The sequence below is a fragment of the Scyliorhinus torazame genome, chromosome 1 (genome assembly GCF_047496885.1).
Source record: "Scyliorhinus torazame isolate Kashiwa2021f chromosome 1, sScyTor2.1, whole genome shotgun sequence".
Lineage (NCBI taxonomy): Eukaryota > Metazoa > Chordata > Chondrichthyes > Carcharhiniformes > Scyliorhinidae > Scyliorhinus > Scyliorhinus torazame.
The window spans coordinates 34,860,373-34,877,239 of NC_092707.1; the positions used below are offsets into that span (position 1 = coordinate 34,860,373).

The window sequence follows — 16,867 nt, forward strand, 5'->3', positions numbered from 1 at the left end:
AATGGCTGGCCTTGAATTGACAGAAAAAGAAAAATTCAGTAATTTGGAAAAGTCATTAAAAGTTCCGTCTGCACCTGTAGCATGGTCTGCACTCATTCCAGAACCACCAGAGTATAATAATATATACCCAGTCATTGCTCCCCAGATTCCAAATATGCCAGTAACTCAAGCCCTTTTGGGTGATAGTGTGGGTCCTGATTTACCAACTTCACGATCAGTAGAACAAGAGGAGCTCTGTCCCACAAGCCCAGTTAGCTCTAGGACAAGATCTCGGACAGCGAGAGAGGGGCTTGACCCTCACCAGAAACAATTAAGCATACCACCTAAGTCTCTCCAAACTAAGGAGAAACCACAAGGTTCGGGAACAAAGGAAGCTGAAACAAATTATTTTGAAGAGAAAGAACTCCCCCTAGTGACAGGGAGAGATGTTGAAGTCTTGGAACAACCAGGGGAAATAGCTAGAGTGCCCCCTGGTGACATTCGGAGACAGTTACCGATTAGGAAGGTGCGAAACCCTGACGCAGTGACTGCGGGAGCGAACCCCACGATAGACGTTTACTTCCCATGGACACCCAGTGAGATGATGGCTATTATGTCTACAATCCCAGATAGAAAAAAATCTCCTGCTGCCTTCGTGGATTCCTTGAGAACTACCATCTCAATTATTTATCAAGCTGATTCAAGGGACCTCTGGGCCCTAGTCCAGCAGATTTTAACCCCAGCAGAGTACCGCAATTATCTTAACCACCTGAATTATGCTAGTCATGCCGCACTTCAGCAGGCCTATGCGTTAGACGACGATAGAAGGACACAGATCCTGAATGCGTTGAATAGCACATTTCAAAGGCCCATAAATCTTTCTATTATCTTAGACCTAAAACCTAAGAAGATTGAAGAGCCAGAGGAATTTCTGGAGCGTTTTAATGAAATCTACCGTGGGCAGTCAGGCGACTTGCTGTATCAAAATGGTCAGAATTCCCCTCAATATTGTGCTATGTTAATGCATTGCCTACCACCTTCTGTGGTTACTGCTGTGAAATGTAATAACATGAATTGGACAGAGAACGACCCTTCCCAGATGGCAAGGGCAGTCAGATTTTATTGGAAGGAGGGTGTAGGCCAAGAAGGAGGCTCAGTTACAAAGGTTAAGACTGAGTATGTAATGAAAAAGGATGATTGGCGATCCCAACAAGCGGCAGAAATGGTAGTTTATCAGCAGGAGCCCCAATATTGTGACTTTGGGTGGGTGGATCAGCGAGGAGGAGGATACCAAACCCACCCAAAGGGACCCTCAGCTCCTTTTTATGGCCCACCGAACGCATCAACAGCTTTACAACCGCAGCCCCCTCTGAGGGGCCATTGGTCTACTGGAAGAAGAGGAGGAGGCAGATATAGAGGGAGCAATGCGTGTTTTAATTGCGGCCGTGCAGATCACTGGCAACAGGAATGCCCCTTTAAAAGACAGGCAGTAGAAGGAGATTATCCGACCCAAAGGAGGGGGTACCCACCAAGGGGAGGACAGACGAGATACACTGACTTCTCCCAGGCAAACCCTTTCCCACCACAGGATTGACTAGCTAATTTAGCCATAAGGACTCTCCAATCGGACAGGGAACCTATTATCTCTCTGCAGATAGGAGATCAACATCACTCATTTGTAATCGACACTGGGGCAGCCATGTCTTCTGTGCAATCAGCACTTAAACTACCATTATCCGACCACACGCAGCAATTGTCAGGGTTCCAAGGACAGGTGTGTGAGTACCCTATTTCTGAACCTGTGACAGTCACTTACGAGAATAAATCTGCAGAGCATCAGTTTGTAGTGACTACTGGATTGGACTGTAACTTGTTGGCCCGAGATTTACTGTGTATCTTCCAGCTACAGCTAGAGTGCGGAGATGAGGGGGTGACGGTTACATCATGGAGGATGAGACAACAGTGCTATATTTCTATCACCCGCCAGTGGTGGACGTTAGACGTTGAACAGTCACTGCATCACGTTACCCTGGCCTAAAACAGAACTGGACGAAACAGGGAGTTGGAGGACAAATACCGGCCATTACTTGAGACCGAATGGCCAGTCAAGGTTACAGCCACAGTCATGGGAAAAGAAGGTACAGCCGATTTTGTTACACTATCACCACAGTTATGGCCACAGTCAGCTTCGGTAAGCCCTCATATTACACGTCAGGTCCATGACCAGTACCATGCCAGGGATATGGGGCGAATGGTCAGGAGGGCAGTGGATCATTCGGATCCAACAGACTACGCACTTCAAGTCATGCCGGACGGCACTACCATAAAATATTTTGAGGTCCCTGAAAGGATTAACACTCGACTGCAGCATCACAGGGGACATGATGTGTTGGAATATGTCAATCCACAGGTCTGGGCGGAATACCCATCACAAGTGGGAAAGACAAATGTTACACCTATTAAGGTGATGATTAAGGATCATGTAAAGCTACCTTCCATTCGACAATACCCCCTGAAATCTCAAGCTGCTCCATCAATAGATAAATTAATTCAAGAGCTGTTGAAACAGGGTATTTTGGTCCCTTGCCAATCAGAATGTAACACCCCCATACTTGCTGTGCCTAAACCAGCCAAACCAGACCAGTACCGATTAGTACAGGATTTACGTTCAATCAATGCCATCGCACAGCCGTTACATGCTCTCGTCTCTAACCCTGCCCACATACTGGCTCAAATTCCAGCTCAAGCCCGGGTCTTCGCCGTAATTGACCTTCAGCACACCTTCTTTGCCCTCCCACTCGCATCTGAAAGCCAATATTTGTTTGCCTTCACTTACAATGGACAGCAGTATACCTGGACCCGACTGCCACAGGGGTTCGTCAACTCACCTACACTCTTCTCCAGATGTCTGCAGACCCAACTCCAGGCCTTGACATTGGAGCATGGTTCCACTCTAGTGCAGTATGTAGATGACATATTGGTGGCAAGTCCTGACGAGCCCAGTAATAGGGATGATGTGATCCAATTATTGAACCACCTATCCTCGTTGGGTTATGTTGTTTCACAAGCAAAGGTCTTGGTGGCTCAGAGAAAAGTTAAGTTCTTAGGAGTTTTACTTACAGCCACAGAAAGAAGTCTCGAACCCAGTAGGATTGAACCAATATGCCAATTCCCCGCCCCTACAATAGCCAAAGGAGGTTCGTCATTGGCTGGATATGATGAATTATTGTCGGCAGTGGATACCAAACATCGCTGTCTATACAAAGCTGCTGACGCCTTACACTAGTAAAGAGGGGAACTTTACTCTCACCACCGAGGCACTCGAGGCCTTCCGTTGCCTGAAGCAGGCCTTGCTACAAGCACCGGCCCTCGGTAGGCCCCTATACGACCGACCATTCCAGATATACTGTACTGTTCTGGAAGGATGTTCAACAGCGGTACTCACCCAGCAACATGGGGACAAGCACCGGCCCGTAGCATATTACTCTTCCAAACTCGACCCAGTGGCGTTGGGCCACCCTGTTTGCACCCAGATCTTGGCAGCGATATACAATAGTTTGCAGGCTGCTGCCAACATCACTCTCCAACAGGATATTACGGTGTATAGCTCCCACTCGGTAATCGCACTATTGGGGCAACTGCAGACTCAGCATCTTACCGCAGCTCGTCAGAATAGGTATGAGATATACCTTTTGAACAATCCACGTCTGACATTTAAATACTGTACCACTATCAATCCAGCCTGTTTTCTTAGCGGTCCCCCTGTCCACGAGGACGCGCCTGGTCACGACTGTTTAGCCTTGATTCAGGAAACTACAACAATAAGGGACGATCTGAGTGATATTCCGTTAGAACAACCTGACATGATTATGTATGTTGATGGCAGTGCATTAGTAAGCCCCACTGGCCGGAGACTGGCCGGTTATGCAATCATAGATCAGGATGGTCTGATTCTAGAAGTGGCAGCTTTCCAGACCCCTTATTCAGCTCAACAAGCCGAACTTTTTGCCCTCACCCGTGCATGTATACTTGGGGGAGATCGCCGGGTAAATATCTACACTGACTCCCGATATGCTTTCGGGGTAGTTCATGACTTCGGACAACTCTGGAAGAATAGGGGATTCCTTACCTCGGCAGGCACAGAAATATCCAACCGGGGTTTAGTTAATGACTTACTGCAGGCCCTCCTTATGCCCGCGCAGATTTCCGTTATTAAATGCGCTGCCCACACAAATGGTAGGACCCCAGTTGACGTTGGTAATGAACGAGCAGATTGTGCAGCGCGAACAGCCGCACAAATTCAGCAAGTGATGGTGCCTAAGATGTTAAGTCAGACTAAACGATCTACTATAAATATGCCTGCTTCTGACAAGTCAATGCCAACCATCCAAGACGTCATAAGATTACAGGAGGACGCTCCTGAGAGCGATAAACAAATGTGGAAACGGTTAGGTTGTACATATGATTCTGTTTCCTCTTTATGGACCACGCCTGCACATCAGACTTGTATGTCTGATGTGCTGGCTTTATGGGTCATTGAATGTGTACACTTTGCAACTCATTGTGGGGCTCAAGGGACTAGTGATTTGTTGCTGGACACTTGGTGGCATCCTAAAATGCAGGGGTTGGCCCAAAGTATCAGTAATCGGTGTTTGATTTGTCAGCAATATAACACCGGAAAAGGTATCCCTTGTGGGATGGGGCAAACCCCGTTGCCCAGTGGTCCCTTTGAGACGCTCCAAATGGATTACATTGAGTTGGAAAGGTGTCAATGTTATAAATATGTTTTGGTCATTGTGGATGTGTTCAGCAGATGGGTCGAGGCGTATCCGACTATCGATAATAAAGCTGCTACTGTGGTTAAAGTCTTGATGCGGGAAATCATTCCCCGGTACGGTATACCAGCTCAGTTAAGTTCTGATAATGGGCCTCATTTTATTGGACAAATTAACAAGGAGTTTTGCTCCCAGTTGGGCATACGCCAGCAGTTACACTGTGCTTATAGACCGCAGGCGGCCGGGTTGGTTGAGAGACACAATCAGACCCTCAAAACTAAATTGGCTAAATTAAGAGCAGACACGGGACTGACATGGCTTAAGTTGCTCCCCGTTGCCCTCTTCCAGCTGCGGGTTACACCTGCGGAACCGGCCCGGCTCTCTCCCGCCGAGATTCTTTATGGCAAGCCTCTTAGAACTCCCTGGAGCCTGCAGGTTCCCAGACTGGTTCAGTTTCACCAGATGACTGAAGAGATGACCACCTATGTTCTAGCCCTCACGCAAGTGCTCAAGGAACTCCATGGCCAGGTCCGCGCGGCTTACCAGCCATTGCCCCAAGTACCTAGCTCACTTTCAGTCCAGCCCGGTAGTTATGTCATGGTCAAAAATTGGACTAGGAAGGGGTCGGAGCCGCGATGGGACGGGCCCTTCCAAGTTCTCCTTACCACCCGCACAGCAGTTAAAGTGGAGGGGCGAAGTGCTTGGGTCCACCTACATCACTGTAAATTGAGTCCATCTCCACTACTGTAAAAGGTCGGATACTAACCTGCCTCCCTTCTCCAGTGCTATTTTACAGGTGTGGAGCATGATGGGGTGGCTACGCACCGTCTGTGTGATATTTGGCCTCACTTCGCTTGGCGTGTTATTGGCGATGGACATGGAAAAGGGGAATATTATGTATCTGTGTAGCCCCAACCAATCTACAAGGATACATCACCTATGCAAAGGTGATGTTCTTCGCTGCCCCCATATACGAGGACATGGTATCGACTCATGGAAGGTCGTCAAAGTTAAGGAGAATGCAGGAGTCATGAAGCAGTTGCACCGGTCCCGGCGATGGGAAGGGAACATTATATGGACATTGCCTTGTTTTTGGAATACATGTAAATTCGATTTTGGATGTTTTAAGAGTGGTGCAATAAAGGTAACATCAGGCTGTCAGAAGAGCGTAGGAAGAGGCTATGAGAAAGTGAAAGGGACTAGAGAGAGGATGGGGCGTATGAGAAGGGAAGTACAGCTGGAACGTAGGTTACCGGGAGATACACTTAAGTTAGTTAAAGGTCAAACTGAGGGAAACCCGGGTAGTATGAATCTCTTCTACCAGATTTACCACCGCTTGTATGGACAGGGACGGGTTGTCTGCTACCCGAACCCCGCAGCGGTGTCTAGGTTATTTTCTGTTTCACCGCTTTGGGGGCACTCCCCAAACGGTGGTTCATTGTCAGCATTCCGAGCCACTGCCCGAGCAGGTCACTCTTCCTTACGATCCGGGTTCAGCACCACCGGCTATTTGCCTTCCCCTTCCTCGGGATAATTCCCATTCACAGTACGATAGGCTGCGACGGTGGAGGGCGTACATACCTAGCCACTTCACTCCCAATAGGGATTCCCGGTCGTACGAGAATTGCTTCAGCAGTGAAGGATACGGCTGTTTGCTGGTAGAGGTGGACACAAATATAACATGTCTGTTCCCCACCTTTACGGACAGGAGGTGCCATATCACCCAGGCGTCTGGCCAATGAGTTTGTTACAACACCACTTGCGTTCCATTGAACGCCGGCCTCCAGCTCCTTTGTGGCTGGGCGAATGTCTCTCATATCACTGTTGGGACTAGGGCTTTCCGCATTGCTAGGCGGCCCGAATGGGCGTTTCAAAGTTGGATAAACTGGGCTACTGGAGGGTCCTTACGCAACCGATATGCTGATTGTGATGCTAGCCTGCACACGGAGCAAGGATACTACTTTTTATTTAATGGTACAGCGACCAATGTTTTGTCACCCCCATTTCCCCGCCGAATTGCTATAGGGACTCTAGTCCCTACCAGTCCCCTGCCCTTCGGCGTGGAAGCTGTATAATCAGTCAGCACGCCGGGCAGTCTCTGCTGAATTTTGCGAGAACTGGAAAAAACCTCAGGTTCTTGCACCCAACCGGGGCCACTCAGCTGGGTGGGGGATTCTGAGCGTATTGACACTAGGAGGTGTGGGGGGTTCCTTGGCTGTCAGTGATAGGAATTATTTTATTTGTGGCCTTACCATCTTGGGAAATGAAACTTTGGGAGCCCTCGGGGCAATAACCAAGGAGTTGTCTCAGCTACGGTTGTTTGCAATGCAGAACCGGTATGCTCTTGACTATCTTCTGGCCCGTGAGGGTGGGGTATGTGCCATAGTGCAGGGCAAGTGTATCATGGGAGTTCAAGACTTGACCGCTAACATCACTAAATTTATGGATCGCATACGGGATCACTTGGACGCGATGCAGGATCCTGGCTCTTGGGGTAACTGGGGATTTGGAGGTTGGCAGGACTGGTTGATAAATATGGCCATGTATTTATTTAGTGGTAGCTATCGGCTGCATCTTTGTGGGCCTGGCCATCCTTAAATGTGTGATGGGTAGAATGCGGGGTGCACTGGATCAGATCAACACCCCAAAAAATTTAACTGTTAAAATCCATGATGGTGAAGCAGATGAGGGGGGGCTCAGCCAGGAATTGGAAATGCAGCGACGGATCTTTTTAGATGAGGAACCGTAGCTATGGATTGGATAGTCTGGTTATCATGGAATTATAAAAGGAGGGAATGACGAATGTGATATAAAATAGTTACTTTAGAGATATTAGTTGATGTAATGTAGAAATAAGCCACTTTGATTCTGGTTAGTTCATAGACAAAGGATTTTAGACCGCATGGAAAAAGCAGGAAGAGGTGTGTCTACGAGAGTGATGCTGGATTGATAGGGGCCGGAGAAAGGGATTGGAAGTGAGCCAATCAGAATAGATCAAACAGGTCAGGAGGGACATAGGATGACCTATGGGCGTCGAGTATGTGAAACTTGATGCCATTTGAATGTATCAGTATGGAGCTCTTTGTCTTATCCTCACTTGGTCCCGGAGCTGCAGAGAGCAAGATGTTATCTGTATCATTGTGGACTAAGTTTAGCTTGCAAGCTGAATAAAATAACTAATGTTATACCTGCAAATCCATCTCGACTTTTATTGAGGCCAGACTGACGGGTAAAGAAACTTGGGATTCAACACAAGGACAAAGCTGACCAGTGTTCAGATGTCATAAGTCAAGAGAATGGAGGTGAAGACATTTATAGTTACAGGTTTATTTTCTCTGGTTTAGAATCACAGAATGGTTACAGCACCAAAGGAGGTTTGGACAGAAGTTGATAAATTCTTGATTTCTCAAGGAATTAAGGGCAATGGAGAGACAGCGGGTAAATGGAGTTGAAATCAGCCATGATTGAATGGTGGAGTGGACTCGATGGGCCGAATGGCCTTACTTCCACTCTATGTCTTATGGTCTTATGCCCATGCCAGCTCTCTGCCAGAACTCAGCTAGTCCCACTCCTCTACCTGCTTCTGCAGCATTGCAAATCTTTCTTTCTTCAGGTGATTAACCAATTCTCTACTGAAAGTCATGACTGAATCTGTCTCCATCACACATAATCTACTCTGCAGGGGTTTCGTTAAAGAGTTTATCCAATTTCGGGTAACTTTGTGCATATGGCATTAGCTGTCAAGAGTTAATTTTACGGGTGGCACAGTGGCGCAGGGTTAGCACTGCTGCCTCACGGCACCGAGGACCCAGGTTCGATCCCGGCTCTGGGTCACTGTCTGTGTGGAGTTTGCACGTTCTCCCAGTGTCTGAGTGGGTCTCACTCCCACAACCCAAAGATGTGCAGGGTAGGTGAATTGGCCACGCTAAATTGCGCCTTAATTGGAAAAAAAAGAATTGGGTACTGGAGATTTAAAAAAAAGTTAACTTTACATGGTTGCTGGGTATCTTAAGCATATTGGCACAAAATATGCATTCTGAAGATACAAAGTCAGAATCCACTTCATTTAACCACAGTTTAAAACAGCAATACTTACCAGGACTGCATTCCTGTGCCACCAGGTTTAGGACCTCCACTGCTGCTGGACACTGCTGAATGAACTCTTCACAGAACAAACTATCCTCCAGTAATTGGGCCATCACTAAACATGCTCTGTAAAAGTAACAGAATATCAGTTACTTCAAAGTAATCAAGAGCTGAAGTTACAGCACCACTTGTCATTTACTATAGTGGATGAATTGTACATTTTTGGGCTGGTTTAGCTTCATTGACGAAAATCTCCATTTTTGTAACTTTAAGACAAAGCAACAATAACTAGTTAGGATTAAGGGTAACACTTAGAGATTTTGTCCCAGACTTCCAAATTGCCTAATTTTTCAAAACTCTTTTATTTATAAAGCAGCAATCTTACTGTAATTCACAGGTGATTATAAACCTGTGCTGTTGCTTGTCCTGTGTCACTATAAAAGTGCTATTTAAAAAAAAAAAAGTATTTTTATTAGGTTTTCACATTTTGTATTGCACAACTCATATGTTACACTTTACATGACCGCGGACCAGACGGCAAACAACATACAAAGCTAATTGTTGGGGACATGTACACGGATGCCAGAGTAGCGACCCTGAGGAAAACGCACCGAGAGGTTCCAATTGCCAAAAGGAAACAGGCTAAGTCACATACCGGTCAAAAACGACCTCCATGAGGAAACAACAACATACCCCCAGATACCAGGATATCCGCTAATCGAAGAACTGCTGGACACGGGAGAACTAGGGAGGGGAAACTGTGGGGGCCTGTAATGGCGACTGTTGGAGGAAGTACACTCCCTCCTGGAGGAGACAAGAGAAAAATGGGAGGGGGACTAGGCATAGAGATAGGGGAAGACTCTGGACGTGAACTCCACCTCATCATGCGCAGGGTTCAGTCTGTTTACACCGTTCTCCCAGAGTATTCTTTTGAACACTTTCTTATTAAAAGGGATTTGTGAAGGGGAGGCAGTTGAACGCAAATGTGCGGAGGCACCTGAACGTTATTATGATGCCGGTGAGGGAGGGGGTGGCGGAGATAGTGGCGGCGATGGACGCTGAGAAGGCCTTCGATAGGGTAGAGTGGGGGTACTTGTGGGAGGTGAAGAGGTTCGGGTTTGGGGGGGGAGGGGGGGTTCGTCAGGTGGGTTAGGCTGTTGTACGAGGTCTCAATGGCGAGTGTGGCCAAGAGCAAGAGGAGGTCGGAGTACTTTCGGTTGCATCGAGGAACGTGGCAGGGATGTCCCATCCCCCCTGCTCTTCGCACTGGCGATTGAACCCCTGGCTATGGCACTGAGGGAGTCGAGGAACTGGAAGGGGCTGGTGCGGGGTGGGGAGGAGCGTAGGATGTTGCTCTATGCGGACGACTTGCTGCTATATGTGGCGGACCCAGTTGGGGGAATGCCGGAGGTAATGAGGATCCTCAGGGAGTTCGGGGATTTCTCAGGGTACAAGCTCAACATGGGGAAGAGCGAGTTGTTCGTGGTTCACCAGGGGACCAGGAGAGGGGGATTGGCGAGCTCCCACTAAAAAGGGCGGAGAGGAGCTTCAGGTATTTGGGGCTCCAGGTGGCCAGGAGCTGGAGGGCCCTGCATAGACTTCATTTCACGAGGGTGGTGGAGCAAATGGAGGAGGAGTTTAAGAGGTGGGACGTGTTGCCGTTGTCCCTGGCGGGTAGGGTGCAGTCAGTCAAGATGACGGTGCTCCCAAGGTTTTTGTTCCTGTTCCAGTGCCTCCCCATTCTTATCCCGAAGGCCTTCTTCAGGCGGGTCAACAGGATCATAACAGGGTTTGTGTGGGCGCGAGGGACTCCGAGGGTGAGAAGGGTGTTCCTGTAGCGGAGTAGGGATTGGGGGGGGGGGGGGGGTGCTGGCACTGCCCAACCTCTGCGGGTACTACTGGGCTACCAATGCGGCGATGGTGCGCAAGTGGGTGATGGAGGGGAGGGGCGGCATGGAAGAGGCTGGAGACGGCGTCTTGAGGGTACGAGTCTGGAGGCGCTGGCAACGGCGCCGTTACCGCTCCCTCCAATGAGGTAAACCACGAACCCGGTGGTGGCGGCTACGCTCAAAATTTGGGGGCAATGGAGGCGGCATAGGGGGGGGGGGGGGGGGGGGGGGAAGTGGGGGCCTCGGTGTGGACCTCGATACGGGGAAACCACCGGTTTGTCCCAGGGAGAATAGATTATAGGGTTTTCGGGGTGGCACAGGACAGGGATAAGAAGGTTGGGGGACCTGTTTGTGGATGGGAAGTTCGCGAGCCTGGATGAGCTGGAGAAGTACGGGCTCCCCCAGGGAAACACCTTTAGGTATCTACAGGTAAGGGCGTTTGCCAAGCGGCAAGTGGTGGAATTCTCGCTGCTGTCGCCACGCACTGTACAGGGCAGGGTGCTCTTGGGGCTGTGGGTTGGAGAGGGGAAGATCTCGGCAACGCACCAGGTGATGCAGGAGGAGGAGGAGTTCTCGGTGGAGGAGCTGAAAGGTAAGTGGGAGGAGGAGTTGGGACAGAAGATCGAGGAGGGGACATGGGCAGATGCCCTAGGGAGGGTGAACTCTTCCTCTTCGTGCGCGAGGCTCAGCCTCATACAGTTTAAGGTGCTGCACAGGGTACCCAAGACCAGGACAAGGATGAGCCGGAGGCGAAAGAGGCCGGTATTCTGGCCTTTGCATCCCTGGTAGCCCGGCGAAGGATTCTTCTTCAGTGGAAAGATGCGAGGTCCCCAAGCGTGGAATCCTGGATCAACGATATGGCGGGGTTTATTAAATTGGAGGGGGTGAAATTTGCCTTAAGGGGATCGGTGCAAGGGTTTTTCAGGCTGGCAGAACGGTGGACAATGGTTAGCAGCAGCAGCCCCGGGGGGGGGTTATTTTTGTTTGTCTATACTGGGGGATGAGGGGGTGTATATATTTGCTATGTTTGCTATGTGTTTCGGCAGGTGTTAATTTATTATTTATGTATAGGGGGGAGGGGGGCACTGGGTTGTTTTATTTTGTTTGGTATTTCATTCTATTGATTTCCTTTTACATTTTGTTGTTGATATTTTCTGAAAACTTTAATAAAGATAATTATTTTTTTTAAAAAGCCATGCATCCTCAAGCAACACTACAATCAGAACTGTTAACAGTAAATTAATTGAATAATATACTGCCATATACAATTTATAAACATATTGGGTGAGCTAAAAAGCACTGATCCAATATGCTCAGGTCTCTGATGGACTTAACGTGGGTGCCCCAGTTTTCACTACAGATAGCTGAGATAGTAAGGCAGGGATCAGGGACACGGAGGTTTCGCCTCAATTACTTGGCTGTCTACTTCAGATTTAAAACAGGTGCTTTTTGCTGATCAATTAACCTCTTGACAATGAAACGGCATAAGCCTTCACAGACATGATCTGGAATTAAACATGCAGGATAGCTATTGTCCTTCAAAGGATCAATAATTTTATTGGTTGGAGTTCAAAGGTTATTGAGGTTTTGGCACTGATGCACGATCAATGACCACTAAAGCGAGGTTGTAGTCCAACTGAAGGCTTTAATAAGCTAGATGTTTCCCCCAGCAGCTCAGGTACAGAAAGAAGGCTGCTGGGGCGGCACGGTCTCTTATACCCCGCCTTGCAGGGCGGAGCTACCATACAGCTTGACCAATAGGACACATACAATATCTACCAATGGTGTTCCAGCATTACCAGGTATCGTAATACCTCTACACAGACTACCACATTCACCCCCTGTTAAAAGAGAGTCCGGCTTGATATTACAACATGGTAACCTGGTAGAAATTAGTTATGGAGGTACCGTAATACCTCCGTACAGCGTTTTGTAACTATTTACAGATTCAGAATTAACTAAATACACTTTAAAATGAAGCAATCAGTCGATCAGGGGCCCTGGTCGTACTCTGTGATTGTCGAAGTCCCACTGTAGTAGAGTGGTGACGCCGATGGAGACTCGGGCGTCTGTGACTCCGGGAGCGTGGCCTCGATCACTGTGGCAGCTTCAACACCCCTAGGCGGCGCTGGTGGGGAAAATGGTTGACCTGGGAAGGGAGCGTCTGCGGGGTGCGTTGGGGGGGCCGGCGGAAGGACCGATCCTCCTGTAAGGTGCACCGGTGGGAGGGAGGGTGGGACTGGTGGCTGGGGTGTGCGTGGGGATCCGGCAGGCGCCAGGTCTCGTAGGGAGACCCTATCTCGTCGGCCGTCATGGTTAGCGTGGAGAAGATGGACCCTCTTGACCAACGGGTCCGACTTGTGCGCCCGCACGTGTTTTCGGAGCAGGATGGGTCCGGGAGCTGCCAGCCAGGTCGGGAGCGAGGTCCCAGAAGAGGACTTCCTGGGGAAGATAAGGAGACGTTCGTGAGGTGTTTGGTTGGTCGTGGTACAAAGCAGTGACCGGATGGAGTGGAAGGCATCCGGGAGGACTTCCTGCCAGCGGGAGACTGGGAGATTCCTGGACCGTAGGGCCAGGAGGACGGTCTTCCAGACCGTTCCGTTCTCCCTGACCGTTCCGTTCTCCCTCTCTACCTGTCCGTAACCCCGTGGGTTGTAACTGGTCATCCTGCTCGAGGCGATGCCCTTGTTGAGCAGGGATTGACGAAGTTCGGCGCTCTTAAAGGAGGACCCCCTATCACTATGTATGTAAGCGGGGAACCCGAACAGTGTAAAGATGCTATGGAGGGCCTTGATGACGGTGGTTGCGGTCATGTCGGGCATGGGATGGTGAATGAGAACCGGGAGTACTCGTCAATCACGTTCAGGAAGTACGTGTTGCGGTCGGTGGAGGGGAGGGGGCCTTTGAAGTCCATGCTGAGGCGTTCAAAGGGACGGGAAGCCTTTATCCGGTGCGCTTTCACTGGCCTGTAGAAGTGCGGTTTGCACTCCGCGCAGATTTGGCAATTCCTGGTGGCTGTCCTGACCTCCTCGATGGAGTCGGGCAGGTTGCGGGTCTTGATAAAGTGGAAGAAGCGAGTGACCCCCGGGTGGCAGAGGTCCTCGTGGAGGGCTCGGAGGCGGTCCACTTGTGCGTTGACACATGTGCCGCGGGACAGGGCATCAGGAGGCTCGTTTAGCTTCCCGGGACGATACAAGATCTCGTAGTTGTAGATGGAGAGTTGAATTTGATTTGTTTATTGTCACGTGTAACGAGGTACAGTGAAAAGTATTTTTCTGCGAGCAGCTCATTAAGTACATGAGAAGAAAAGGGAATAAAAGAAAATACATATACAATGTAACTACATAAGCACTGACATCGGATGAAGCATACATGAAGTTAATGAAGTCAATCCATAAGAGGGTCATTTTGGAGTCTGGTAACAGTGGGGAAGCTGTTTTTGAGTCTGTTCGTGCGTGTTCTGTATCTCCTGCCCGATGGAAGAAGTTGGAAGAGTGAGTAAGCCGGGTGGGAGGGATCTTTGATTATACTGCCCGCTTTCCCCAGGCAGCGGGAGGTGTAGATGGAGTCAATGGATGGGAGGCAGGTTTGTGTGATGGACTGGGCGGTGTTCACGACTCTCTGAAGTTTCTTGCGGTCCTGGGCCGAGCAGTTGCCATACCAGGCTGTGATGCAGCCTGATAGGATGCTTTCTATGGTGCATCTGTAAAAGTTGGTAAGAGTCAATGTGGACATGCCGAATTTCCTTAGTTTCCTGAGGAAGTATAGGCGCTGTTGTGCTTTCTTGGTGGTAGCGTTGACGTGGGTGGACCAGGACAGATTTTTGGAGATGTGCACCCCGAGGAATTTGAAACTGCTAACCATCTCCACCTCGGCCCCGTTGATGCTGACTGGGGTGTGTACAGTACTTTGCTTCCTGAAGTCAATGACCAGCTCTTTAGTTTTGCTGTCATTGAGGGAGAGATTGTTGTCGCTACACCACTCCACTAGGTTCTCTATTTCCCTCCTGTATTCGGACTCGTCGTTATTCGAGATCCGGCCCACTATGGTCGCATCGTCAGCAAGCTTGTAGATGGAGTTGGAACAAATTTTGCCACTCAGTCGTGTGTGTACAGGGAGTAGAGTAGGGGGCTAAGTACGCAGCCTTGCGGGGCGCCGGTGTTGAGGACTATCGTGGAGGAGGTGTTGTTGTTCATTCTTACTGATTGTGGTCTGTTGGTCAGAAGATCGAGGATCCAGTTGCAGAGTGGGGAGCCAAGTCCTAGGTTTTGAAGCTTTGATGAGAGCTTGGCTGGGATTATGGTGTTGAAGACGGAGCTGTAGTCAATAAATAAGAGTCTAATGTAGGAATCCTTGTTATCGAGATGCTCTAAGGATGTGTCAGGGAAATGGTGTCTGATGTGGACCGGTTGCAGCAGTATGCGAATTGCAGTGGATCAAGGCGTTCTGGGAGTATGGAGGTGATGCGCTTCATGATCAACCTCTCGAAGCACTTCATTATGACTGAAGTCAGGGCTACTGGTCGGTAGTCATTGAGGCACGTTGCCTGGTTCTTCTTTGGTACCGCGCCGTGAATACCTCTGCCAGCTGGTCCGAGTAGGCTCTGAGTGCACGACCAGGGATCCCGTCTGGGCCCGTCGCCTTCCGAGGGTTCACTTTCAGGAAGGCCAATCTGACTTCGGAAGCTGTGATGGTGGGTATGGGTGAATTATGGGCTGCTGGGGCACTCGCCAGCGGATTGTTGGTTACCTGCTCGAACCGAGCATAGAATCATCGGGGAGGGGTGCGCTGATGCCAGAGATACTGTTCGGCTTCGCTTTGTAGCCCGTTATGTTGTTTAGTCCTTGCCACAACCGCCGAGAGTATGTCTGTGACTCTAGCTTGGTTTGATATTCTCTCTTGGCATTCCGGATGGCTTTGTGGAGGTCGTAACTGGATTTCTTGTATAGGTCAGGGTAGTTTGCCTTGAACGCCTCAGATCTGTCCTTCAGTAGGGAGTCAATCTCGCGATTGAGCCATGGTTTCCGGTTGGGGAACGCACGTACTGCTTTCTTTGGCACGCAGTCGTCCACACATTTGCTGATGAAGTCTGTGACTGTGGTGGCATACTCATTTAAGTTGGTCGCTGAGTTCTTAAATATGGACCAGTCCACTGTCTCTAAGCACGCAAGAGCTCTTCTGTCTCCTCGGACCAGCACTGCACAACCTTCTTAGCTGGATTCTCCCGCTTGAGTTTCTGCTTGTATGCCGGGAGAAGGAGCACCGTCTTATGGTCTGATTTCCCAAAGTGCGGTCAGGGGATGGAACGGTAGGCGCCCTTGATTTTTGAGTAGCAGTGGTCAAGAGTGTTGTCGCCCCTGGTGGGACAGGAGATGTGCTGGTGGAAGTTTGGCAGTACACTCTTGAGGTTGGCCTTGTTGAAGTCTCCAGCCACGATGAACAAGGCCTCCGGGTGTTCTGTTTCGTAGTTGTTTATTACTGTGTATAGTTCGTCCAGCGTCTTCCTCACTACTGCCTGGAGTTCGATCCTCCACCGCAAGATCTTATCGTTTTTTATCTTGCCCCGCTGTGCATTATCGAACATGAAAGCAACCGACCGTTGGTCAGTGAGGAGAGTGAATCTCCTGCCGGCCAGGTAATGCCTCCAATGTCGCACAGCTTCTACTATGGCCTGGGCCTCCTTTTCTACTGAGGAGTGGCGGATTTCGGAAGCATGGAGGGTACGTGAGAAGAAGGCCACGAGTCTGCCCGCTTGGTTGAGGGTGGCCGCCAGAGCTACGTCAGACGCGTCGCTCTCGACCTGGAAGGGGAGGGACTCGTCGATGGCGTGCATCGTGGCCTTTGCAATGTCTGCTTTGATGCGGCTGAAGGCCTCTATCGACAGGGGAAAAACTGTGGATTGGATTAGGGGACGGGCTTTGTCCGCATAGTTGGGGATCCACTGGGCATAGTAAGAGAAAAACCCTAGGCAGCGCTTCAGGGCCTTGGAGCAGTGAGGGAGGGGGAACTCCATAAGGGGGCCCATGCGTTCAGAGTCGGGGCCTATAACTCCATTTCACACTACGTAGCCGAGGATGGCTAGGCGGTCGGTGCTAAACACTCATTTATCCTTGTTATACGCAAGGTTAAGGATCTTTG

The 16,867-nt window shown here is 49.7% G+C and overlaps 1 protein-coding gene across 1 annotated transcript in view; it reads right to left on the reverse strand.

Moving 5' to 3' along the window:
• LOC140397295 (probable E3 ubiquitin-protein ligase HECTD4) overlaps positions 1-16,867 on the reverse strand; it is a 561,188-nt gene that overhangs the window by 147,961 nt on the left and 396,360 nt on the right. Inside the window, 1 exon segment of the mRNA XM_072486148.1 lies at positions 8,851-8,966. Within this exon segment, the coding sequence (XP_072342249.1) occupies positions 8,851-8,966 (116 nt within the window).